The 25,431-nt window shown below is 38.8% G+C and overlaps 1 protein-coding gene across 10 annotated transcripts in view; it reads left to right on the plus strand.

The window, feature by feature from the left end:
* GRIP1 (glutamate receptor interacting protein 1) overlaps window positions 1-25,431 on the plus strand; it is a 322,632-nt gene that overhangs the window by 230,661 nt on the left and 66,540 nt on the right. For all 10 annotated transcript variants that reach the window (XM_051795747.1, XM_051795752.1, XM_051795743.1 and 7 more), the window contains exons 3-7: window positions 8,921-9,056; window positions 9,981-10,126; window positions 13,516-13,599; window positions 14,463-14,538; window positions 15,894-16,039. In XM_051795747.1, the coding sequence (XP_051651707.1) occupies window positions 8,921-9,056; window positions 9,981-10,126; window positions 13,516-13,599; window positions 14,463-14,538; window positions 15,894-16,039 (588 nt within the window). The remainder of the gene's footprint in view (window positions 1-8,920; window positions 9,057-9,980; window positions 10,127-13,515; window positions 13,600-14,462; window positions 14,539-15,893; window positions 16,040-25,431) is intronic.

The raw sequence follows: 25,431 nt of genomic DNA on the forward strand, positions 1-25,431 counted from the left end.
TTTGTCATGATAACAGTGATCGTAACTCCGTGTCCTAAAAAGGAATTGTGATGTCTTGTATTAACTAAAATGTTAAATTATATAGCAGCTGTAGATCATGACAGGCAATGCAAAGTATGTTTAGCAACATAATTGACATCTCAAATGGAGAAAAGGGATTTATGGACACTATTGCTGAAATTTACCTGGTAGCCACAGGATGTTAAAATATTGGAAGGAGCTGCAAAACATGTCTTAAATAGCAAAACCTAAACTGTACATACAGTTCTTAATCTAAAATGGAAAGAAGATCAAGAGGTGATTTGATCAGAGGTTACAGTTCTGTATCTGCAGGGACATCCTGAATGTAATGGTGGTACTATAATGAGATCTTGGTCTTGAAGGCTTCTCTACTCCCCATTCAGATAGACATTATCTCACATGTAGATTTTCCATCACGTGACATTTGCAAAGCCACCTTGGATATCTTTCTAAAAGAACTAAATCATGTTTCTCTGCTTATGTCACTCAGGAGATCAGGGAGAGAATTGTTCTTGGTGATTCCTTCTTGCCTTGAGATTCACGAATGCAATCAGTCCTGTAATCAATCCTGTCTGATCCATTCTGGTAACTGTAGAAAGGAGAAAAACTGGAACAGTCAGGTTGTGCTTTTGTGAGTAGTGACACATCAGTACAAAGCAACAGAAATTAGCAAGAGTTCTCTTGGTGTTAATTTCTCGATAAAGAAAACAGAGAGGAAGTTGGAGATGAATTAATCAGAATTATGGGGAAAAGTTTTATAAATCAAAATCAGTGTCAAAGCTCTGTGCTGTTCTGTACAGCAGGATTTCTGCTAGCAAGAGAGGAGGGTTAATGAAACCTTTATCCCATTCAGACAGAAATATAGAAAAGACTAATGTCATGGAGCTCTGTCCTTTCTTCATCAGTAGTGTTAACAGAGACATGCAGAGGTGTTCAGGGTAGCATTGCTGATGCGCAAGCCACTCTTGAGTTCAAGACTTCATTGCTTATAGCATGAAGCAAAATTCTCGATAGGAAATACTTGTTTCACATGGGAGAGACAAATTGGGGTAACTATGGGCATAGGCCTCAGCTCAAAAGTACTTCCTACTATCCATTCCCCACCCCAGCCAAAAATGCCACAATTCTTAAGCAAAGAGGTTTGAGCTCTGGAAAGCTGTGTAATGTCTGTTGAAGAGGTGAAGGTTGAGACTATCACTGTGCTTGTTTTTACCCTCCAGTGTCCTTGCTTCAGAAAGCTCCACCTTGATAGTTAGTAAGCTGCTCTGGATCTTGCAAATGTTGAGGAATTTGACTGCCACCACAGATAACGTGGAAGCAGAAAAATACCTGAACTTTCTGAAACCTAGGAAGTGCCTCAAGGTGGAGCAGGTCCTCATTGGAAGATAAGGAAATTGATTTTTGCAAATCTTCGAGCACGCAGGTAGTGGTAAGTGGATGGTATAGATACTTTCCTAAAGAAAGCCATCAATGAAAACAGTAGAAGTTCCCAGCTAGTTCAAGGAATAAATGTGCTTTAACTAGCACATCATTGAGCAAGTTTATAGTTCACATTGCATCTTTCTTCCAACCCTACTGCAAGGTGACATGTCAGGGATAAAAGTATCTTTTTTTGTACGTAATAATGCAAGAAAAAAGGGATTTTGTTATGATTGCACTGAATTGCATCTTCTTACAATAATATATTAAAGTATTCATATTTACTGAAGCCAGATGTTTTAATATTTTATAATTTTTAAAATAATTTTTATCTCTAATTGAATTTCTTTGCTCAGGGATTATTAATAGTAATTCTGTGGGTTTTGACACTTAAAAAGTATCTTACTTTCTAAATACATTTTAATTAAAGTTTTTTTATTATTCTTCAATATATTTACAAGAGTCCAAGTTTGTAATTGGATTCTTAAGCTCTAATAAAGGATTGTTAAACTTGTATGTTTTCAGTTTTCTCCTACACAGATGTTGTGCAGTGTATTACATTCCACTTCTATGGACATCTACGTAAATTTAGAAAAAGGAAGCAAAAGAGCAAAAAAATGGCAGAAATATACCTTAAAACTAAAAATACCTCCAGATGGCATGGAAGTTATAAACATTTTCTTAGTGGCTGTGATTCTGGCCTTCCCCACCATTAGGCTCTCCCACACAGTCCAAAACTAGGTGGAATGAAAAAAAATTGGTTTTCATGTATTTCCTTAGTAGTTGTATTCATTTTGTTCCTCCATAAACCCTGTCACCAGCTATCTCAAGAAAATACAGAGAGGGAATGACTTGTTACTGTTATGACTATGTTTAGCTTGACGCTTCCAGTCCTTGATGTAGGGGAAAAAAACAAAGTACAGAGAAAAGAATTCAGAAGTTTTGACTGGCAAAAATTCCTAATAGCCCCACTTAGAAGAATCAGATGCCATCATCTCTATCCTAAATTGATCTCTTTGAGTGTCAAAGTAATGGCATGAATAATTTTAGGCTGCTAGTACTTGGAATGTGTGGGAGGATTTTGAGTATCAATATGTATTCTCGGTTTGTTTTCTGGCATTATTGTGCAACTCAGTTGCAAATAAAAGCAAACAAAACAAAACAAAAAAACCCCATGCTCAAAAACTGTCTCTCATTATGGAATTTCTGCAAGCAGGATATCCAGAAGACCAAAAAGGTGTTGTTCCCTCACCAGCACTTGTTTGGTTTGGGAAAACGTCTAGACAAGTGACTATCCAGCTCCTACTTTAGTCTGCATATCTGCCACAGTTAGCCAGGAGAAACCTCTCTGTTTCTTACACAGCTGCTGCCATGGACCACTTTTCCCTCTAAGTTCAAAGCAACGTTTTTTTGCATCCTCCTATGAAGCTATCCTTTGTAAGTTGGCTGTACAGAGATCATTCTTACCTTTTCTGTGTGAAGCTGCTTCTGTGTGAAAACTGATTTTACACCATGCCATGTTATTCCATGCCATCCATTTTTTCATTTTCTGGGAAATGTTTACTGTTATTCCTGTCTGTGAGCAGTGGATTCAGACACTAGCAGAATGTTGTATCTTGAATATGTGCCATTGGTAGCATGGCTGTGCTGCTGCTGGAACTGCACTGTAGGCTGTGGGATGGAAATGTTAAACCCTGAGAAGGTAATAATGGTTTAACTCCAGTCACTGTTTCACTCCTGAAATGTAATTACTGGAGTTAGTATAGTGTGCTTTGATAACTGTGTCAAATATCAGGTATTTTTTCCAATATTCTTCTGCTAAGAAATTGGTGAGGTTCTTGTCATTAAGAATGAAGAGACTTTTTTTGGTCTGCAACTGGCTTTCAGTTGGTGGTTATTTGATTTCAGGTTTCTGATATTTATATTAATTTCTGATCTTTTAGTTAGAAACAGAATTTCAAATATAATGCTTATGTTTGATGTTAAATTGAAGACCACCCCTGTTGAATGCCTCGGTTGGGATTTAGAGAGAGTTGTCTGCCAAGGTATCCATTTCTGTGCCTTCAAATATGAAAAATGTACCCAAAACCAAATAGCACAAGAGCTAAACTCTTTTTAGGCAGGAAACCAATGAACCCAGGTGTGAACTGTGCTTCTTTGTCCTGTGGGCCTGGTGTTTTCAGTGAGTTATGTGATCATGTCCTGTATATCACAGCCTGTGATGGATCATAAAATATCATTATTTGCTTTTCTGTATCATACCTAGGCCAGGCAGCAGATTTTTTCCAGTTTATAAGCACTAGTGGAAGATATTTGTTTTTCAGATAATATTTCTGCAGTAGCAAAGTCAGATACTCTTATAACTCATAGGGAAAAAAAAAAAAAAAGAAAAAAAGGATCATCTCATGCCCTGTACACAATCAGAACAGCTGATATAAACCAAGTCTATTTGAGACAGTTTTCCACAAGTGTCTGAGCCTTACCAACCTCCTCTGCTTTCACTGAAAATGGTACAGCATTTCACCTGTACATTTATACAGGTTAACCTGTCTGCCGACCCAGGACAACCTGCATTGACAGTGTTTTAAATTTACGGTCCCGTTGGTAACTGCAGTATATCGTGCCTTTCAGATGTGCTCTGTTGCTCTTCAGACTCGTTTGCCTTCCACTGTGGATTGCTGGGTTCCAAACTAGAACTGGTTTGGGGATTGTCCCTCCACAGCCTGGAGAATACAGCACAGCGTAGGCTGCGATCAGCTCCATGTTTTCAGACTCTCTTCACCTGTGGGGGGGGTTGCCTGTTTTTAATAGAAATTTAGGTGTTTTAGAAGTTAGCGACAACCAGTCAGGAAAAGGGCAACGAGGAATGGTGCATTCATCATCTCCTGACAGCCGTCTTGTCATACTAAGAGAAATATGCAACCCGCAGGACTCGAAGCATGGAGTAGGTGTGATGTCTCCAGTATAACAAACTGCTATCTCTTTCTTAAGAATTGACTTTATGTGATTTTTTTATTAAACCACAAGATGCCTACTAGGATGAAAAGCAAAATGTTTTCGCTGCAGAATTTCTGCTGACATACAGGGGAAAATTCATTCAAGGAGAGCATTGACTGTATTTTCAAGAGACTTACCAATTACTTATTTATTGATTAAGTATAGGTTTGGTAGGAAAATATCGATAACAGCAAGTATTTTTTTACTTTTAGGTTAAGTTTCATTTATGCCCTGTTCCAGTTGCACTGAACAGTCTTATTCACTAGGTGGAGGATAGAAGTAGGCACTTGACCTGACTGTGTAGATTTTAGGCATTTTCTTGGATTTTAAAATGAAATTTTCACAGAAGGGACTCAGTATCTGGAAGGAAGGCAAATATTTTTCAGTTTTACTTTAATATGCAAATTAAGAAATAAAATTGTAGTAATGTAGAAAATAAATAATAAAACTTTGGATTAAGAGTTCTCTCAGCTTTCAAATATTTGTCTGTGAAAAAATCTCTTCTGTCATCTAGTATTTCATTTTCTTTTTGAAGAAGTGAATATATTCCAGGTTCATAAATCTCATTAGAATTAATTTTCCATGCTTTTTATTCATTAAAAGATATTATTTATGTACATCAAAAAGTAGAAAATGACAAAAAGTCTTCTGATGTATGAAATACTAGAAGCTTTATTATTATACTATTATTCTTGAAGAAAAATCAATCATGGTGTTTCTTGGATTTTACTTACCTGCAAGTTGTTCCATGTGTTCATCTTCTCACAATAAGTTTTACCCAGGCTTGAATTTGAATATCTGCTTATCTTTAAAGCTTTCTTGTGCTACGTTGACTATCCCTATAGTCTACCAGATTGCAGAGCAGGTCATAGTATTACTACACCAGCTGACCTGGCTGCAAGTCAGGCACATGCAGTTATGATATTGCAACAGCAAGCCTAAGAGAAGCATCTGGACTGAGAATTTAGAAAACAGCAGCAGTGTAATGTTTTCTTTAGAATTCAGTTGCAGCATGTACTTCACCTTTCAGAACTGGAAATTTAAAGGAAACTCTTTAGAGCAAAACCTTTCTTTTTCATCTTATGCCTGCCTGTGTGTGCAAGTATGTGTGTGTGTACAAGTATGCATCTTTGCACTCCCCTTGCCAAGCCATCTCCAGTATTCAGTGGGATTCCTGAACCCCATGCTGAAGGTGGGTGGATGCCAAGAGAGCTGTAGGGTGACTGGTGCAGCATAGACAACTGTGTGTCTGGGATTGCCCCTGCAGCTGCAGGAAGCAGTGCAAGTCCTGGGGCAGTCCTGAAACCCTCCCCAAGCCAAGGGAAGGCAGGTCCCAGTGTGAGCTTGTAAATTATAAGAAATCTGGAAATAACTTCTTTGCTTTCCTTTCTAATGCTAGCTATGCTAATATTATTAGCAATGTGGGAGTACATGTAGGAAAGAACACACTCTAGAATCTTCTAACTAAGTAGGAGTTTGCTGGTTGGCATGAGTAATGAATTGTGAGTGAGGTGATACACGAAGTAGTTTGATTTTTAACCCACGAAGAGTAACATAGGATTGTCTTAACTAGAGAATAGAGACTGACCTTGATGCAGTTGCGTGTTGGATTGGTAATGAAGTCCCAGGGTTGTTCTGATATTGGGCATTTCAATAATACTCCAGTGGGATTAGTCTGTAATAATAATGCCAAAGCAATGCAGATGAGTAAACATGTAATATATAGTATTATAAGAACAGTAATCATGTGCGATTTAAGAAAGCAAAGATGAAAACCAGAGAGAGAGGGGTATCAAATGGACCTGGTTCAGAGCCCTTCCAGGGATAACAGTCTCTTATAAGCAAAACCAGCTTAGGTAGTTTGATTTCTTCCTGATATGATTATGTACAACAAAAACTACAAAATCCTTCAGAGCAACAAACCTAATGAAACTACTGTGCGTACCTTAGATGACCTTATCTGTCAGTTAGCAATGAACCTTTCACACCACACCTCCCTTGCAGTGTTGGTGCATCTTTCCTTTCTGCCTACCAAGGAAAAGTGTCTAGAAGTCGCTGTTCTGTTGGCAGAGGTATACAGAAATTTGTCAGAATGGTGAGCAGGAAGGAGCCTGGTCATCACTTTCCATATCAGTAGTTGAAGGGAATTGTAAAACTGTTAGCCAGCTTAAAATACTGCATGGATCATCTGTTCCACATGTCACTTCAGGCAGCAGAGTATTTCCCAGAATTGGATTGAAAACTCAGAACCTATATAAAAGATCAAAGCACATGACAGTATTGTGCTGTGGCAAAAAATTAGGCATGTGCAATGCATTGTTGATGTTCCATATACACATTCTGGCAAAATATTCATTAAAAAAAATAAAATCTTAGATGGTTCCTGAGAACCAGATTGCACTACTGAGAAGTAAAAAGGAAGGATTCGTCTGGGAGATGGAGTGAGAGGAGAATTCTCCTTTTGACTCCAGATCTCACGATTGAGTAAACTCTGAATAAACATGTGTCACTCAGTAGCAAAGCTCGTCAGGTTGCATCATGGGTGCAAATATACAGTAATTTTGGTTTCAATAAGTACCATGTCTAACTCTTGTGATCCTTATGAATACTTACAGGTTTTTATAAAACTGAAAGCAGCATTTTGGCCTCTCTACAGCTATGTAATGTCTGCATGTTCAGATGCAGGTAATCACATCTGTTCTTTCTGAACTGTTAAGAAGGCCAGATGTGAGTAAACATTGTGGAATCTCAACAGCTTCCAAATGGTACCCAAATGGTGGTTTGGTGTCAGCCAAGTTGAAGAATGCACCAGGTAACTATGCTGCTGTCTGCTTCTGACAACCCATGCTGCTGACTGAATACACTGCAGAATTTTGTCTTAATAGAAGCTTTATAAGCATAGAAGAATTCTTGCCCAAGCACTTAAATCTTGCTGTATAATGATAAAAATGTGAATAACTGAAGTGGGATCATCATCAGCTAGAATGGAAATGGCCTGACAGCCACCTGGAAAGGAACAGGAACATTGCATGGCATGATTCTACATTGGAAAAGATTCAGTAGTTAACTCCATTAAAACTGCTACCAGGGATTACAGGACTGTCCACCAGGACTGGAGGCTCTTCTGAATGCTTTCCTCTGTCTGCCACCATTTCCTCAAATACAGAGGCGATGATGGTAGGTTTGGCAATTCTTGTTCTGAGCAGCCATTCTTCATATAAAGGTGAAAATGTATTAGGTCATCTTGTCAATCTTGTGAAAAGATCTTGGAAGAACCTTGCTGGTGTTTGTATAGTGCTACTTCTAGATCTTACTGAAGAACATTTGAATATATACAAGGAACTCGCTTGTTTTTTGGCTGGATTTTAGTCTTTAAATCTTATGCCAGCACAGCAAACTTCTGCGGTGCAGGCATACTGTTTATTTACAATGCATATATGATATTTGTAACTGACCAATTCACCTGAAAGCTGCATGTTGATACTGAAAAGGACTAGAAAAATGAATGATCCTTCTAGAATTTTAATGGATCTTTAGGATTTTGTGCATTTTTCCAGAATACCTGAGCAACTGGTGGTTTTAATGGGTCTTCTCTGACTGAAAACAGTGGATATGAGGTATGATTGCCTCGTGGCTTTCCAAACAGTTGCAGTCCTGCTGGAACTGTGCATATGTAGATTATCTTATCCATCCATGTACAATAAAGGCATCTCTTTTTGAAAGTTTGAGGCTTTTTATTGCAGGTGACCTGCATTTGTTGATGTCTGTGGGATTAACTTAGCATTTTCCAATTATGCTAAATGGAGAAACTGCAGAAGAGGGTGTCTCAGACAGCATGTGATGGAAATTTTATATATACTTACAACTATGAAAGCCCTTCACCTACTTTGTACCTGTTCTGCAGAGATTGCAGAGATTTACAGTGAAACTATATATGTGTAAGAATAAGGAATAAAACCGTTAAGATCTGATATATTTCTGTCTGGATTCTTGCTATGTTCAATCGTTTTTATTAACACTGACACCTACTAGTGGCCTCAAAATGAGTCTCCTATAATCTAAAATTATAGTTTTGTTATATCTTTGCATCTTTTACCCTTCTGTTTATTCAGTTGAAGTACTTTATAAAACACAGAGGTCAGAGGGAGAGAGCAGAAAATGAGAAAAGATAGCCTTCTTAAAATGCGAAACAAGTACCTTAGTTATAAGCATTGCCAGCCTTTGTATTTATTGGCTCTATATAGGATACCAGCATATTGGTATGGTTTTTAATAACCTTTTACAGATCATATGTCTCAAGATTTATCTGTATGCAGACCTTTGCACACAGTACTTGTGAATTGTAACATAAAGAATCTCCAGATGTACATGTTATTTCTTATTAACACAGAATGATTTTCTAGGGAAGTAGATGACATATTAGAAAGGCAACATCTGTGCTATTACTTAAATCTTAATAATGTCAATAATTTTCTTTCAACAGAGGAATTCAAGGGCTCAACAATAGTTGAATTAATGAAAAAAGAAGGCACCACCCTAGGGCTTACAGTATCGGGGGGTGTTGACAAGGATGGGAAACCAAGAGTATCTAACCTTCGCCAAGGAGGAATCGCTGCTAGGTAACCACATCTCAAACCACAAAATGCATTACAAGATGTGATTGCTTCGAAAATATGTACCACATCAGAAAGGTCACTAAAAAATATGTGACTGGATGCATCTATAATGGCAGCCCATCACACTGGAGAACCTCATAGGGAAATGGCAACAGCTGGTCCTCCTCTTTGCTCAAGGCTACTTTGATAAAAACTAGAAATACCAATGAGATATTTGGAAGTCATCTTGAGACTAATGTTTTTTAGTCTAAATTATATATATTTTATTTCTCTATTTTTTTGTCCTTGAACAAAAATTTGAGAGAAGTAGCATAACGTACTGTGGGGAAAAAATAAAATGGAAAAACTAAGGGTAGTCCTACCGTAATTTATTTCTTTTTTTTAACTGTTCATCAGTTGGTTTTAAGATTAAATTCATAGCTACCTTGGTTACTACTACAGTGGAAAGAAAAAGCTGTTATTCATGAGTGAGACAAGTTGAAATATAAAGGTTGAGCTGAAGCACTCCAAGTAACCAAGCAGAACATATGCTTCTGGGCTGTGGCCTGTGTCCTGTAGCTGTGATGTTAACTGCAAAGGCAACCACTGTTTTGGACACTTTCCAAAGACAGAGAGAGAAAGATAGGGACATGAAGAAGATGACTTCCCAGATCCTGTGTCCAAACCAGTCCCATCCTCCAACTCCTTTATTGTATAGCTGGTTTTGTACATCAGAAATTAATAATGCAACAATGTTCTTCTTTTAGTATTTAACAAGATAGATTAGATTATGATCTTAAAATGCTACTTTCTGTTAGAAAGTTCAACTTATTTTAATCTAGATTAATGGAAAAAGTATTTCTTACCGCCACTAAACAGTACTTTTAAAGGATTTAGTTTGGTCCAGAAGATCTGTCTTTAACAAAAGGAATATGTACTTTTCCCTAGGAGTGACCAGCTGGATGTAGGCGACTACATCAAATCTGTGAATGGAATCAACCTGACCAAATTTCGCCACGACGAGATCATCAGCCTGCTCAAGAACGTTGGTGAAAGGGTTGTGTTAGAAGTGGAGTATGAGCTGCCTCCAGTCTGTAAGTAATCGCAGAGCAAACTGAAACCTATGCAGAATAGCAGATGTTGTCAACAGTGAGATGGGCATGGTTGATGACAGCCATTTTGGTAATGATTGGGTTTTTATGTTCTATTTTTATTTTTTACTGTGGCTTATTGCAGTGTGTTGAAGCAGTAGAAAAGAAATGGCAGTACAGAGGGATGCTTTCAGATGTTTTAAAAGCATGAATCCCACCAATGACAGAGCAGAGTTGTCAATCTTCACTATTTTATTTTTTTTGTTTGCTTGTTTGCAATTTTGAATACTGGAAATCAGTTTGGGTAGATTCTGTGGCAAGAAAATCCTTCTTGTTACAGTAAGATCTTCTAACATGAGACTAGTGAATATCTGCTAGTTCTGCCTCTGCCTTTTCCTTGTGTCTCTTCACTTGCAGCACCCTTCCTCTCTCCCAGATAAACAACATCCCTTGGGACTTTTCAGTCTTTTCTGATGTCACTTTCAGGCAACATTTCATTTCTAGATCAGAAGACCCAGAGGGGTAGGCCATGAGGATACATAAACTTGCAAGAATTGTGTGACTGAAACAAGAGCTTTCACTGAGCAGGATTTTCTTCAAAATATAAATTTATGCTGACGCTAAAGTCACAGAATGCTACTGAATGTTTTCCTTGCCTCTCCTTTGCTCTTTCTTACGTGCTTATTTCTATAACAGTGTGTCTATAGGAGAAAATCAGTGCGAATCGAGTCTATCAGGAATGAAGTGAAAGCTAGAGAAACAGAGTTGGAAACCTGGGACCTAAAGTGAAGGAGTGAGTGTCAGGTGGCTTCCTGGCACCAAGGAGCTGCATCAGTCACACCTTTAAAAGGGTGTGTGCTCCTTCATGCTGCTCACTAGAGAGGAGAAGATGCGGTTTGCTGGTGTTTGACCAGAAAAATCTGGAGTCAACTAGGAAGTTCATGCTCCCTTAAATAAAGAGTTTCGTTGTAATAGAAGCCAAAAAATCCATCACTCTCTTCAGTATTCAGAAGATGATGACCTCCCCACAACTTTCTAGCAGCTGGAGGGTTAGTCTAATTACATATTTGGTGGTTTTTAGGACCTCCTGACAACCATCTTAATATGTTTTGAATGTTCTCTATTTAGTGTTTGCTTGTGGTAACAGAACTTCATGTTCTAAAACACAGAATCTGAGTTAATGAAGTTAGCTGAGTTCTGAGTTACTTTGCTGCAGATGTATTTGTTTTACCAGCATTCATTGGTTTGCATTTATTCAAGTGGACTTTCTTTTGTTTCATCCCCTTTTAGCATATGTGCCGCTCCTGTCCACTGAAACAGGATTTTGACATGCTAAATTACAGTAGAAATTATAACTTTTTTTTAAGTCCTTGGAATTTCCGATGTCTTCATACAAGCGTAGATAATGGAGATAATTAGCAATCTAGTTGTTTCCATTAACTTCTAGTGAACGAGCTAGACACAATGCTTTCGTTACACACAGAAGGTTTCTAGTAAGTCATGTGGTGAAGTCCTGGCACCTCCTTCCTGGCCGCCATATGTAATGAAATTCTACTGTTGTTCTCATGCTTGCCTCCTCAGAGAAAGGACTATTATGGTTTCAGCATGGGGAAATGTCAGTCATTTAATAATGGTGGATTAAATTTGGTTTAGCACTGGTAATCTCCCTCTCCCTAGTGCTTCTTTCCATGCCTGGAAATGGTCACAGCAGCTAGTTTCAGCACGAGCCACCTCAGTGTTTAAAATAGGAGTACCTGTCTCACACCTGCCTTTTGCTGTTGGTAAGGGTTAAGGACTTCTTTCCAGTACCAGGCTGAGGCTAGGGTGGAAGGACAGCCACCTGAGTGGCTGTTGCCCAAGTGGAAGGATGCTACATGCCAATCCTTGCTGCTGAACTGTAGATTTTGTCTGTCCTCAGTGGAGGTTACAGGCACAGCAAACAGAGCAAGAAGCACGGATTCATCTTGAGCTACACACGAGGCCGCTTCCTGTTGATAGGAATGAAGGCAAGAGTTGTCACTCCTCCCCATAATTCGGTCCTTTTCAGTCGGTAAAGTGTTTCTAGCTGAAAAGGAAACAACCACATGGACTCAGTAACACAGTCCTGATCTTCAAGCTGTAGCAGGAATTACTGCAGCACAGAGCAGTGCTCGGAAGGGCCATCTTTCACCTGCTTTCTTAAGGAAATGAGATTTATGTGATTTCACTGGGTGGTTCTCCTGGGTCCCTGCAGTAACTTTTTTACTGGGATTGAAAAGCTTTAAAAAAGTACATTACAGTACATGTCCTGGAAATAGACACTTGAGCAAGTCCCTGAGTAGGGGAGTCCTCAGAGAGAAAGGCATACAGTGCTGAGGGGGCACCACTCTTCTGGCACCTTTCATGGCTGGCAGCACATGCAGGGTAGCCTGTGGTGTCCGTTTTCCCTTCAGGGTGTCCTGATGGGGAAACTCTGGTTATTGCAGGCAAAAACATTAAATAACATAAGTTTTCATTAGTTCTGCTACTCACAGAGCATGTATTTTATAGAGATGGGTTGGTTTGATGGTTTTTTTTAACTTCGTGTGTTGTGCTGTTTGCAGTATTTGACTGGAAGGTGGGAAGTGTGAGTGCGTGTAATTTTGCCCACTGTCTTTCTCCCTTCAGAAAAGAGAGTTCGTAGGCTATGCCAAAGTTTTTCCTGTGAAAACTAATAGTAAACTATCACACCCAAATGCATTGGTCTGTGCATTAGGCTTCTCACCCCCTAATCCAGCTGTGCACCACTCCTCTAGTGCTTACAGAGAAAACACTGAGTAGACTAAGTCAAAGAATTCTTACACTCACCAGTGATGAGGGAGCTACATTTTGAAAAAGAAAAGAAAAATCCTTATTATACAAAACACATTTTGCATCTTTATTTAGTAATCTGAGATTAGAAATATTAGAGATACGCCCCCAAAATGTCAATTGTCTTTGCTTTATGCAATAAAAATAAATGTTTTCATAGCTGAATAACAAACTTAATAGGTAACTCTAAGAATTTCATTTGCCATTTTTTTCTCACTGTGCATTTCCATATTTTCTAGCACTCTTCTGTAACTACAAGAAAAGCAAAATTATGCCATAATTTAAACAGTAGGACTCAAATTCCTCACCCGTTACATGCATCTATGTCTCTTTTCCCAGACCATTGGCACTTTGCAAAATATCTGGTCCAACATTCTCTCAAAATGAGGATGAGTTGTGTTGAATTACAAGTCTTCTGTCTGACTGTTTTGTAATTCAGTCTTTTGAATTTAGTGACCCAATATCTATCTTAAATTGTAAAAGGTGTAAGTCTGCATGTATAATTAGAAAAATACTAATAATTAAATTTTGGATTCTTTTTGTTTTATTTGTTTTTCTTTTAGCTGTACAAGGATCCAGTCTCATCTTTAGAACTGTGGAAGTTACTTTACATAAAGAGGGGAACACTTTTGGATTTGTAATAAGAGGTGAGTTACTGTTGAGTTTGAACCCTTTGTATTATCTAAATAAGCAAAAAAGTGATAATTTTTTATGATACTCAGAAATACATAAGGATTTATGGCTTAAAGTTTCTTAAAGTCAAAATATTACCTTTTCCATACCTTCATGTACTGCTTTTATGAACTGCTCTAATTTTTGATTACGGAAGAACCTTAATTAATAAACTATTTGAAGAAAACATGATAAACTTCATTTCACATAAGACCAGATTCTGCTACATACCTTCTGCTACCTGAAATCAGCAGAAAGGTCATATTTCTTAAAAAAGATTTACATGTAGTATTTGTATAAATTAGGCAGGAAATCTGATTAATCATGATGATAGTCTGAATTGTACAACTAAAATATTATCACTGACTTAAGAGAACAGAAGAAAATATAGAACTGTTAAATAATGTACCCCAATGACGCATTATCAGTTTCTTCAGGGAAAATCTTTTTTTAATTATACATAAATTCCCTAGCGGCCACTCATTCTGAGTATACATAAAATAAGGGTGTTCTTTTTCTCTGTGCTGTAAACACTACAGAACAGTAAGTGTTCACACTGAGATCAGATTTGCAGAGTAAAAGTTCTAAGAAAAAATATGTATTTATTAAGAATCACTCCATATAAATGTTTTTTAAAGATTCATCTATACATAGAGTAAGTTGATTTTATTTAAGTTTAAATTCAGAGGAGAGTGATATTAATAGTTTGGCCATTTTTTGATCTTTTTAGCCCATCTGTAAAGGTTCATGCTGCAAGATTTAGGTTTGCCTCTTGGAAATGAGCTTTCATAAAAACCATAAAATGAAGGTGTACGTTCTCTCACTTTTTCCTTTCTAGGTGGAGCACATGATGACAGAAATAAATCTCGTCCTGTTGTAATAACATGCGTTAGACCTGGAGGGCCTGCTGACAGGTACACTTCATCTTTCTCTGTAGTACATGTGAAAGAAATGGAGAAAGATGAATTATTTGGGACAGAAGTTAAGATTTGGAGTGAAATAGATGTATTCAAACTCAGTCCTTTGAAATTCATGGTTTAACCTTTAATTGTTGTAATAATAATAATAATAACAACAAGAACAGTAATGGGCAACCACAGAGGCTCAGCGTGCCATGGTGTGTATGAACTTTAATTTAGAATCTTGCACATCAGACTTTCTCATTAAATGCTTTCAAAAATTAACCCAAAATAATTAGAACAAATGCCTGCAATAGATCAGAGCACATTTTTTTGCATCCTTCAGACAAATGGTGTAGCTCTTAATTATGCTTTTTATACTCTAACACTACCATCTTTTTCTCTTGCAATTCAGAATAATACTGTCTTGTGTTTGAATGTTGTTGCATTATTCTGTTAAGATATTTGTACATATCTGCATGTGAGTTCACACATAATGTTACCTGGACAACTTCTGTGTACAAATTTATGTTTTGGACATATTTGTATGTAATACCATTTTAGATTTATATCACTTTATTTCTGTGTACAAACTATATTTTCAAAAATGGCACTCATGTCCTTAAAACACTCAAGAAACTCAAAGGGCAGTTTCTGTAAAGCAGACTGATGTTCTGTAGCCTATGTTGACATTTTTGACACTGGAAATGTTAATTGAGAAGAAAATGTTTCAAGAGAGCCTCTCTTTTGTTCCATGGCTTTCTTCTCTCCATCATCCTTGTTTTTCTCCATGATTCTTAAGCTGACAGTGTTAGTACTTCATTTTCTATTATAATTCTGAATAGATTATGAGATATGCCTAGGAGACAGTGTAATAATTTAGAGCCAAATTATTTTTGGGTAGGAAGAAAAGAAAAATGGAATTATCCAAGTAAGAGATATTTTAAAAGAAAATGAATGGACATTCATGTTTTGCAATCTGTTTCTGCACTCGTGTTTGCACCTCATGTTTGTTATTAAGAAAATATTGGAGGAAGAGATGTTTGTGTATGTATAAAAAAAGAGTTGTGTGGACAAGGCAGAAAGCAAACATATGTTGGAGCAGACGCTATACTTAGTTGCAATTTAATGTGACTTGATTATTTCGCTATGTGGTAAGCTGTTTTCCAGTCACTGACTTTCCAATTAAAGCAATTTCCTTTCCACTGCGCCCTCTGAACATTCTCACTGTCAAAGTAAATGTTAAGTGTTAAGGCACGAGGGATGGATGTCAGGGAGGGTTCTAGAGAATTGCTTTGCATAAAAATGGTATTATCTCCAAATCAATTTTTCTTATATTAACAAAGATCATTCCTTTAATGTCCCATCAGAGAGGGCACAATCAAACCTGGGGACAGGCTGCTGAGTGTTGATGGGATCCGACTGTTGGGAACAACACATGCTGAAGCTATGAGTATTCTCAAACAATGCGGGCAGGAGGCGACTCTGCTGGTTGAATATGATGTCTCAGTGATGGGTAAGTTGAGAAGCGGGGCTTTAATTCTGGGAGCCATCTGTGATGTTTTGCTGCCTGTTCTTGATGAGCTATTTTAGAAGCGATTGTGACCTGTTATGCTTCTAGTAGCACTGCTATTCCCTTCCGCATCGTGTCATTAATCTCGGGTTCAGAAGGAGGTGAGCGGTATTTCACTGTAATTTAGCATTCTGACATTTCGTGGTTTGTAGAGTGAAACCATAGTGTGGATTCTAGCAAAGTAACTTTTCCAGTGACTAGTTTATAATAAAGGTTAATGAAGTGTAAGCATTTCTATGTCACATGAAAGAGGGAGTATACTTGCTCTAACAAGAATTCTTTTACCTTTTGCCAGTGCTGCTAGATGGCCAAGACATAATTAAAAAGTCATAAGACTACCACATAGAAAAGAACAAGGAAGAGAAAATTTGTTAAGAAATGCAGAGGTGACAAACCACAGCTTGAAAAATGAGCTTACACTTCATACAAACTTTTATTGAACTCACTGAAAATGTGAAAGATTTCTCTGGAAAGTCAAGTAGGGAAGGTGATTTTTAACAAGAGATTTGGGATTGAGTTGTTTCCACTTGTTTTGGAAGTTGTCATATCCCCTCCGTTTTTACAAGATACAGAAAATTCATGGCAACAAGAAATAGAAATACTCACCAGTCAGACTAAAATATTTCTTCTCTGTTTTGGGATCCTTCTCTTTTTTTCTTCTTCATCTCCACATCAGGTTTCTAACCTAGCAGTAAAGCAGCGTCCTAGGGATTTGCAGAATAGCACTGTCAAACTTCAAAGTCTTGGAAAAGATTAATGCTGTAAAGAATAATGTCAGGTATTTGTTTATTCTGAAACAGTCCTCTATTCTTCTCTAAGACACAGATTTTTTTTTTTTTAATTACAATATACATCTCTATTTACTTAACTACGAAGAATTGAAGTGGCAGGTTTGTCTGGTGTCTGGCAGGCCTAATGGACAGTTGTACAGGTCCAGAAAGGTGGAGACAGCTCAGACAAACTCTAGTTCCTGATAAGAATTAGAATTTAGGTGTTTTCATTTGTTTGTTCTTTTTCTTTAGAAAATGACGGATGACCAAACCCTGTCTATCATCACAGTTAAAACAAGATTCTTTGTACTCTACTTTCTCTAAAAGTGAGATGTCGCTGGAAAATGAACCCCTGGCTTTAGACAAAGTTCCCAGCGAACTTTCATTTCAGAGAAAACTCCCATCCCCATCCCCATTCTCTTGTATACCCAAAGGAGAGAGTCAGCCTCCATTTCACCGAGGATCTTTTAGAAATCTTTGCAGATTTTTGTGAGAAGACCACATGATGGAAAGCTTTGTTGTGTTCTAAATTGCAGCTTGTTCAAGGCAGGAACCTTTCTTCAGTGTTGTCTGGATAGAGCTCAGTGCATGAGCATGCAGACCTTAGTTTGAAGTTTCAGGTTTATAAATGTAAAGGTAACACCTACCAGTTGGTCTCTCCCTTTCATTTTCTCTCTGAATAAACTCTCTTTTGTTCTCAGCAACAAATCTGGATTTATCATGCCTGCCTTCCTGGCAATGAGTGTGTTATTCTAGGGAAATTTAAGGTGGTAGAAGAATCTGAGACTTGTGGAGTCAGAAGGAAGGAAGGAAAAGGGAATCAAACACTGGGAAATACATGGGATTGCGGTCCAGCAGAGTTTGCAAGAAGAAATAAGGAGGAATCCAGTAGACTGGCTTTCTAATGCATTATGATTTTTTTAGATTTTACCTAGTCCTAGTAGATTTTGATTTTTTTTCCAGTTTGTCTATCCTGCATAGTTTTCCAGCAGTAGTGTGAACAAAGAAAATTGTTGGAAAGCTCTCTTCACTTTTTGCAGTTACGTTATGACCGTGGTGCAAAGGCTGAAAATCATTCATCCTAATCCATTGATTCCTGGCCCAGGAAAACTTTGTTGATTTGATTCTTCTCTTAGTTCTGCTCAAGAGCAGTGAAGTCAGTTGCAAGTAACATGAAAGGGAAGAAGGACATGACCCATGAAGAAAAATTTAAGAATTGCAGAAATGTTACTAGATTCCTCAACTCTTATGTTACCCACAAACTATTTGTAATGCTAAGGGTTGACATGAATTTGATAATAGGCTAAAGGAAGAGAAAGGTCATTGAGTAAGGTCACTTATCAATAACTGATGCTTGAAACTAGATTAGTAGGTTAGCTTGCTTGGGTTGGGGACAGTAATCCAAAAATTACATAAAAGTCTGGTGTATTCTGTAGGGTCCTCCTGGTATAAACTTGCAGTAGAATATATTACTCCCAGAGATATAATTATAGCATTATTTGCTTTAATATCCTCTCTTCTGTTAGTGGATGGTTATATCCTGTAAAGTATCATTGTGTGTGGTCAGAACTGGAAAGAGCCATAAAATACATTCTGATAGCGTGAAATTGGAACTTGAGTTGAAAAGGTTAAACTAGATGAAGAAAATAATCTTGAACTGTTTTTCAGCTATAGTCCTGTAGTGTGTAACTGACTTTTCCTACTCCTGTAAGCATAAGCTGTTTCAGAGGTGCTGTATTTCTCAAAGTTTAGTTCCTTTACCTTAAGTCTTCAAGAGGTCACTTGGGAAGCTTGTGCATTTTATTGTTTCTGGAACCTAGACAAACTGGAGTAAAAAAGGCATCAAGGGGTTCTGTGCAGGGTAGTCAAGTGTGTATATAATGTAGATGTGGCTATTCTGGTTGAACTCTCTGGGGTTACACTTGTGCTTGCTTAAGTACCTCCTGAACAATCTTGCTCAGCTGAGTCCTAGGAAATAAACGTGTCAGTTCAGCTTCTTGGAAGAGATTTTTTTTTTAAACTCTGATGAAAATGTTTCCAGGTTGGTGTGGGCAGTGTACTGTATTTCAAAGAGACTTTGAAATAATAGTAGTTTGGAAATACCAAGATAATCTCTAAAGAAAATAAGAGCACATAATTTCTGAGAAAATAATTTGTAACCTGATAAAAATTACATTTGAAGTTGTGGAGGTTGCAGTCTTTCAAATGATTTTTTTTTTCCAAAATACCTCCTGCACTTCAGTGTTTGCAGAGGAGATGGATATGGTGACTTGCTCTGCACCCAACTGTGTGGAAGTAACAATATCTGTGTGGGCTTTATCACTTTTCTGTGTAATCCTTACACCTGAATTGTCCAACCTTTCTGGTCATATGCATCACCTATTTTCATCTAGTAGTGGGAGAGGTCTGAATAGTACAACTTCTCTGTGCTCTATGATTACACCTGTGCCCCTCATTTTGTGGAGGAGGAGTAGAGGCAAGGTGGTGGCTAGCAGTGACTTGCTACAACTGTCAAAATAATTTTGCAACCTAAATCTTCTCTTGTGGCAACCAAATAGCCAATATTAATTCCCAGCTATAAGGTTAAGTTGGGAAGACTTGAAGTTGGGAAGACTGCTGTTTGGCAGCAGTCGGGATGAAGTATCCTAATGAGCTGCTAGAGTTGGAGTGAGAGTGAGAATTAGAATGCAACGTTAATAATGAACTACAAACAGAGGTTCTCAATACCCCTGTCTAAAACAAGAAATAAAAGTTATCACTACATTGAAGCTGAGCAGATGCAGTTTCCTTTCAGGTTTTCCAAGATTTGCCATAATGCCACTTGGCTCTGTGTTATCTCTATAATTGAGGTTGTGCCTGCTTGGGTAGTATTCCGTAATAACTCTGAAAGGGAGCATTCAGACAAGTTCAAAGGTAATGGCTACCTTCAGTTGAAATTCTGGCCCATAACATTTTTATGTAACTCTGGTGTCATAAGTTGATGATGATGAGCTTTTGAGCAACCTACTTTTTAATTCTTGGATGTTTCTACTGGGGTAAACTTTGAATCAAGGATACTGTAGTTAAACAAAACTCATATCTTTTGCCAGGACTTTGGTACAAAAGGAAGCTTTTTTTAGCTGTCTGCACCTGTGACACACAACATCTTTCTCTCTCATCTCTTTACTGGGTTAGTTCAAACCACTCTGTGCTCTTCGGGAATGAAGGAACATATTGCACGTTCAAATTCCATATGTTTCTCTGGCTTCTTTAACAGTTCTTGCACTTGAGCTAGAATAGATTTGCTGGAACGTGGCACCCTGTAATTGCTCTACACGAAACCAATACAGTCAGCTTATTTTTTTTGTCCAGGTCTACCAGAGTCACTCTGGCATAGAACTGGTCAATTTTAACTAGAGCAACACCCTCAATTTTCTGAACTCAATGTTTAACACTGATAGAACTTTCTATAAAGGGGATTATTGATGCAGTCATTTACTAGTAAATCTTTAACAAACCCCATCTAAGCTGCTCGCTTCTTTAAGTTCACCCATTTAAATAAATACATACATAAATTCATTAATGCTGTAACAATCTTTTGAGAAGGCATTTAAAGAAATCTAACTCTCCCTTCAATAATTCTGCCTGACAAAAAGATCACTAGAGAGAGATAACTTGCATGATTTAAAGATCATGTGAGGTAATCTGTGGTCTAGTGTAGACTTTCAGTAATTTTTGCAGGACAAAAAATAGAGAAGAAAAAAGAACTTATGGGCTGCTCCTTAAGTTTCATAAAGCAGTATCACTCAAGAGTATCCAGAGCTGTGGAGACCCTTAAGAGCTACGGAGTTTTACAAGCCCAAAGGAACAGGAGCTCCAGAGACTCCAAGGACAGATTCCAGATCCTCATAAGCCTTATAAATGTTCCAAGACCTTGAAAGTTGAAGGAAAGTCAGGAAGCCTGTAGGATTGCGCACTGCCTTTTTATTTCTGTTTCTTTATAAACTTAAAATTAACATTTCCTTTGTCTCTCACAAGTTTTTAACAGAACAGATAGGTAGAGTACTCTAGTATTTGACTGCAGCTGCAGGTCTCCTGGCTGTCACAGAGGAACAGGCTTAGATCCCTTGAAATTCAAAATATGAATTAGTTGCTTAAACCTTTAAAGAACATTTCTTGTCTTATGTTGCTTCAGAGACAGATTGAATGAAAATTCATGTGCAATGCAAAGGTACTGATAGCTATATTAATTGAAACATTATGCTACTTTAAATACTGCTACAAAACACATACACAAATTATGTTATAAGACAATGTTTGGATCAAAACGTTGAGAGTGCCAGTTGGGAAATGTGCATTGAGAACAGAGACTGCTCAGCTGCTGTCCAGGTAGGTGTCCATGAAGTACAGTGACAAGACCCACAGGACAGATAATAACCTTTTTATGCAGATAATTATTATGAATTTTCTTTGTGTCTTCAGTATGTGACCACAGGTTTATTGAAGGCACTGCCCAAGATCCTTGTCTAAATACAAAGTTATTAATTTCCTGGTGTTCTTTTTCCTGAGGCCATAATCCTGCTACAATGAGTGCTTCAGGCAATATGCAGATCTCAAGGATAAAACCTCAGTGTTCCAAGGTCATTCCACATGTATTGGATTGTTCTTAAGGCAGAAGATGACACAGACATCTCTAGCAGTTCCAGAAATATCCACTCAAAGATGTGTCACCCCCCACACATGGGGGTTTTTGTCTCTCCTGGAGGCCAATGCATGATTCACATTCACTGAGCAGATATTTAAATCTACATGCTATGGCACATTAGTGTTTCATCTTACTGTGCAGTTTCCTTGGTTATCAAACACACTGTTTGTGTGTTCTACTGTCAGTGCCAGATGCCTGCGTCATTGACACTCGTATGAACTGACAGTCAGGCATGGATGTATACAATAAATAAGTTCTCTCTTTGTAGTGCTAACAAGCTGTGCTAAGGCACAGGGAGAACAGGGAAGTGATTTGAGACAGCCAGCATGACCTCACCAAGGGCAAGTCCTGTCTGACCAACCTAGTGGCCTTCTATGATGGAGTGACTACATCAGTGGACAGGGAGGGGTTACATGTGTCATTTATCTGGACTTCTGTAAAGCCTTCGACATGGTACCCCACAACGTCCTTCTCTCTAAATAGGAGAAAGATGTATTCCATGAGTGAACTGTTCTTAGATGGATAAGGAATTGGTTGGAGAGTAGTGGTCAATGGCTCAGAGTCCTGATGGACATCAGTGACAAGTGGTGTCCCTCAGGGGTCTATATTGGGACCCATGTTGTTTAGTATCTTCATTAATGATATAGATGAAGAGATTGGGTGCACCCTCAGCAAATCTGCAGGTGACACCAAGCTGAGTGGTGCTGTTGACACACCTGAAGGACAAGATGCCATCCAGAGGGACTTGGACAAGTTTGAGTGGATCCATGGGAATCTCATGCAGTTTAACAAGGCCAAGTGCAAGGTGTTATGCCTGGGTCAGGCTGGAGGATGAAGAGATTGAGGGCATCCCTGTCAAGAAGGATGTGGGGGTGCTGGTGGATGATGGGCTGGACATGAGCCAGCAATGTTCACTTGCAGCCCAGAAAGCCAACTGTACACTGGGCTGCATCAAAAGCAGGGGGCCAGCAGGTTGAGTGAGGTGATTCTACCCTTCTACTTCACCCTGGTGAGACCCCACCTGGAGTGCTGCATCCAGCTCTGGGGTCCCCATCACAGGAAGGACATTGACCTGTTGGAGCAAGTCCAGAGGAGGCCACCAGGTTGATCAGAGGGATTGGAACACCTCTCCTATGAGGAAAAGCTGAGAGAATTGAGATTGTTCAGCCTGGAAAAGAGAAGGTTTTGGGGTAACCTAATTATAGCCTTCCAGTCCCTTGAAGGGAGCCTACAAGAAGGATGGAGAGAGACTTTTTACAAGAACATGTAGTGATAGGATAAGGGAGAATGGCTTCAAACTGAAAGAGAGTAGGTTTAGATTAGATATTAGGAAGAATATCTATTAGGGTGGTGAGGCACTGGAACAGGTTGCCCAGGGAAGTTGTGAATGCCCCATCCCTAGAACTGTTCAAGACCACGTTGGATGGGGCTCTGAGCAACCTGGTGTAGTGGAAGCTGTCCCTGCCCATGGCAGGGTAGTTGGAACTAGATGATCTTTCAAGTTCCTTCCAGCCCAAACCATTCTATGATTCTATGATTTCATTTAGCAAGAGATAGTGTGTTTTGGGATATGACTTACCCTTGGCACAAGAAGATACTTTCCTTTAGAGAAGCCCAAGGCTTGTGATTTTTTTCAGATATCGAGTTTTCTGGCTTTCAGGACTGCTCTCTTACAATAGCAAGTGGGAGTTATTCTTTTTAATTGATTGTCTCTCATGCTGCTACTAAATATGACATGCTGACTTCAATTAGGCTCATCATGAGCCTGTAAGATGATGGATACCTATCAGTTTGGCATCAGTTCCTGCTTTCTTACCTGCTTTAATCTACTCTATTTATCTGCTTTAAAAGAAATAATAAATACCTTTTTAGCATCTCTTGAGATAAATGGGTAGCATAGAAACCTAAGGTAAATAGGCATTATGGTTTAAAAAATCCCAGTATTTTGGGCTGGCAAATTCAAAACCCGTTTCTTCATTGATCAGTTCTTTGTGTGATCAAGAGATATAGCTGCTGACTGCTGTTAGTGAAATAAGACCATGCTTGCAATTGGGTACCAGTGCAGTTGGTCCTTTTCAGCACTTACAGAAATTGTGACAGAAAGAGAATCCGTTTTTTGGGGACCAGAAAACTTTTGATACACACATGTGGCCACAGGGTTTCAGAGACATTTGCTGACAGCGGAGAACAACTGTAAAGTTTCAGGATCCCATGTTCTTTCCTGTCTTTTTCATGCAAACATGATGCTTCTTTCCTCCATTCTTTGTTCTTACCCTGTTTCTTAGCTTCATTACTGTCTTTTTCCCAGTAGTTTCTAAATTTTCCCTTTCTTTACTGACCTAGTTTGAGTCTTCTTTTCTAGAAGGTCCTAAATCCCCAACATGCTATTCCCTCCCCTTACAGCCCAGTTTTTTCTTCTGTTTTTTGCCAAGTAAAGCTTAGGTAATTTTCCAACACATTCCTCTCACACTGCTGATTTCCCTCTGTTAAAGGCCTTTTGCAGTTTTCATGGTGTCCTTTAGCCCTTTCTCCTGTCTCTGTTTCTTAGCAAACCATTCCCAAGTTTCTTGTACTGCAGCTGCTTTTCAGGTCAGTAACCCTCTCACCTGGGTTCTTCCCCTTCTTACCCAAAAGTCCTTCTCTTCCCTCCTCTTGCTCTTCTCTTGATTCTGTGTGCCAGATCTGTCAGATATTGAAGATGCATAGAGAACATGAATTTTCAGTATAAAGCCTGCAGAATTTTCAGGGGGAAGGGCAGGGAGGTGGGGCAAAACAATATGGCTTTCCCTAATGATGCTCTCAGACACAGATGACCTGTTTCAGCTAAAATAATTTAAGAAATACAGCCTGAGAGCAGTAACCATCTTAAAAAAACAAATCACACCAAATATTTGAACTGTGCACAAGTTGTAAGTTGCAAGCAATTAAAACCAGGATGTTTTAATAAGAAAAGTATGATTTCCACGATTCCCAAGTATATTTGCCCTGCAGAATTTTTTTTACTTTCTTTTCTCTGCCCGGGTGTGATTTGCTGCTGCAGTTTAATAGCCATGTTGCTAGTAGGTGATTACAGAAGGGAGGAGTTGTTGTGTTTTACAAGGATTTCATACATCTTACAGGTATTTCTTTCTTTACAAACTTCTTGATCATCCCTAAAGAAAAATAAATGGAGTGTAACTGATCATAGAATCATAGAATCAACTGGGTTGGAAAAGACCTCCGAGATCATCAAGTCCAGCCCTTGATCCAACACCGCCGTGGTTACTAGACCATGGCACTAAGTGCCACATCCAGTCTCATCTTAAAAACCTCCAGGGATGGTGAATTCACCACTTCCCTGCGTAGCCCATTCCAATGTGTGATTACTCTCTCTGTAAAAAATTTCTTCCTAATATCCAACCTAAACTTCCTCTGGCACAGCTTAAGACCCTCTTGTCCTACTGATAGCTGCCTGGGAGAAGAGACCAACCCCCACCTGGCTACAACGTCCTTTCAGGGAGTTGTAGTGTGTGATGAGGTCTCCCCTGAGCCTCCTCTTCTCCAGGCTGAACAGCCCCAGCTCCCTCAGTCACTCCTCATAGGACTTGTGCTGGAGTCCCTTCACCAGCCTAGTTGCTCTTCTCTGGACCTGCTCCAGCACCTCAATATCCTTCCTGAACTGAGGGGCCCAGAACTGGACACGGTACTCAAGGTGAGGCCTCACCACTGCTGAGTGCGGGGGAAGAATCACTTCCCTGGTTCTGCTGGCCACACTGTTCCTGATATAAGCCATGATGCCATTGGCCTTCTTGTCCACCTGGGCACACTGCTGGCTCATGTTCAGCTTCCTGTCAATCCAAACTCCCAGGTCCCTTCCTTCCTGGCTGCTCTTCATCCACTCT

Source organism: Manacus candei, unplaced genomic scaffold, assembly GCF_025592945.1.
Source record: "Manacus candei isolate 608988 ecotype Guabito, Panama unplaced genomic scaffold, ASM2559294v1 h1tg000043l, whole genome shotgun sequence".
In the NCBI taxonomy this organism is placed as follows: domain Eukaryota; kingdom Metazoa; phylum Chordata; class Aves; order Passeriformes; family Pipridae; genus Manacus; species Manacus candei.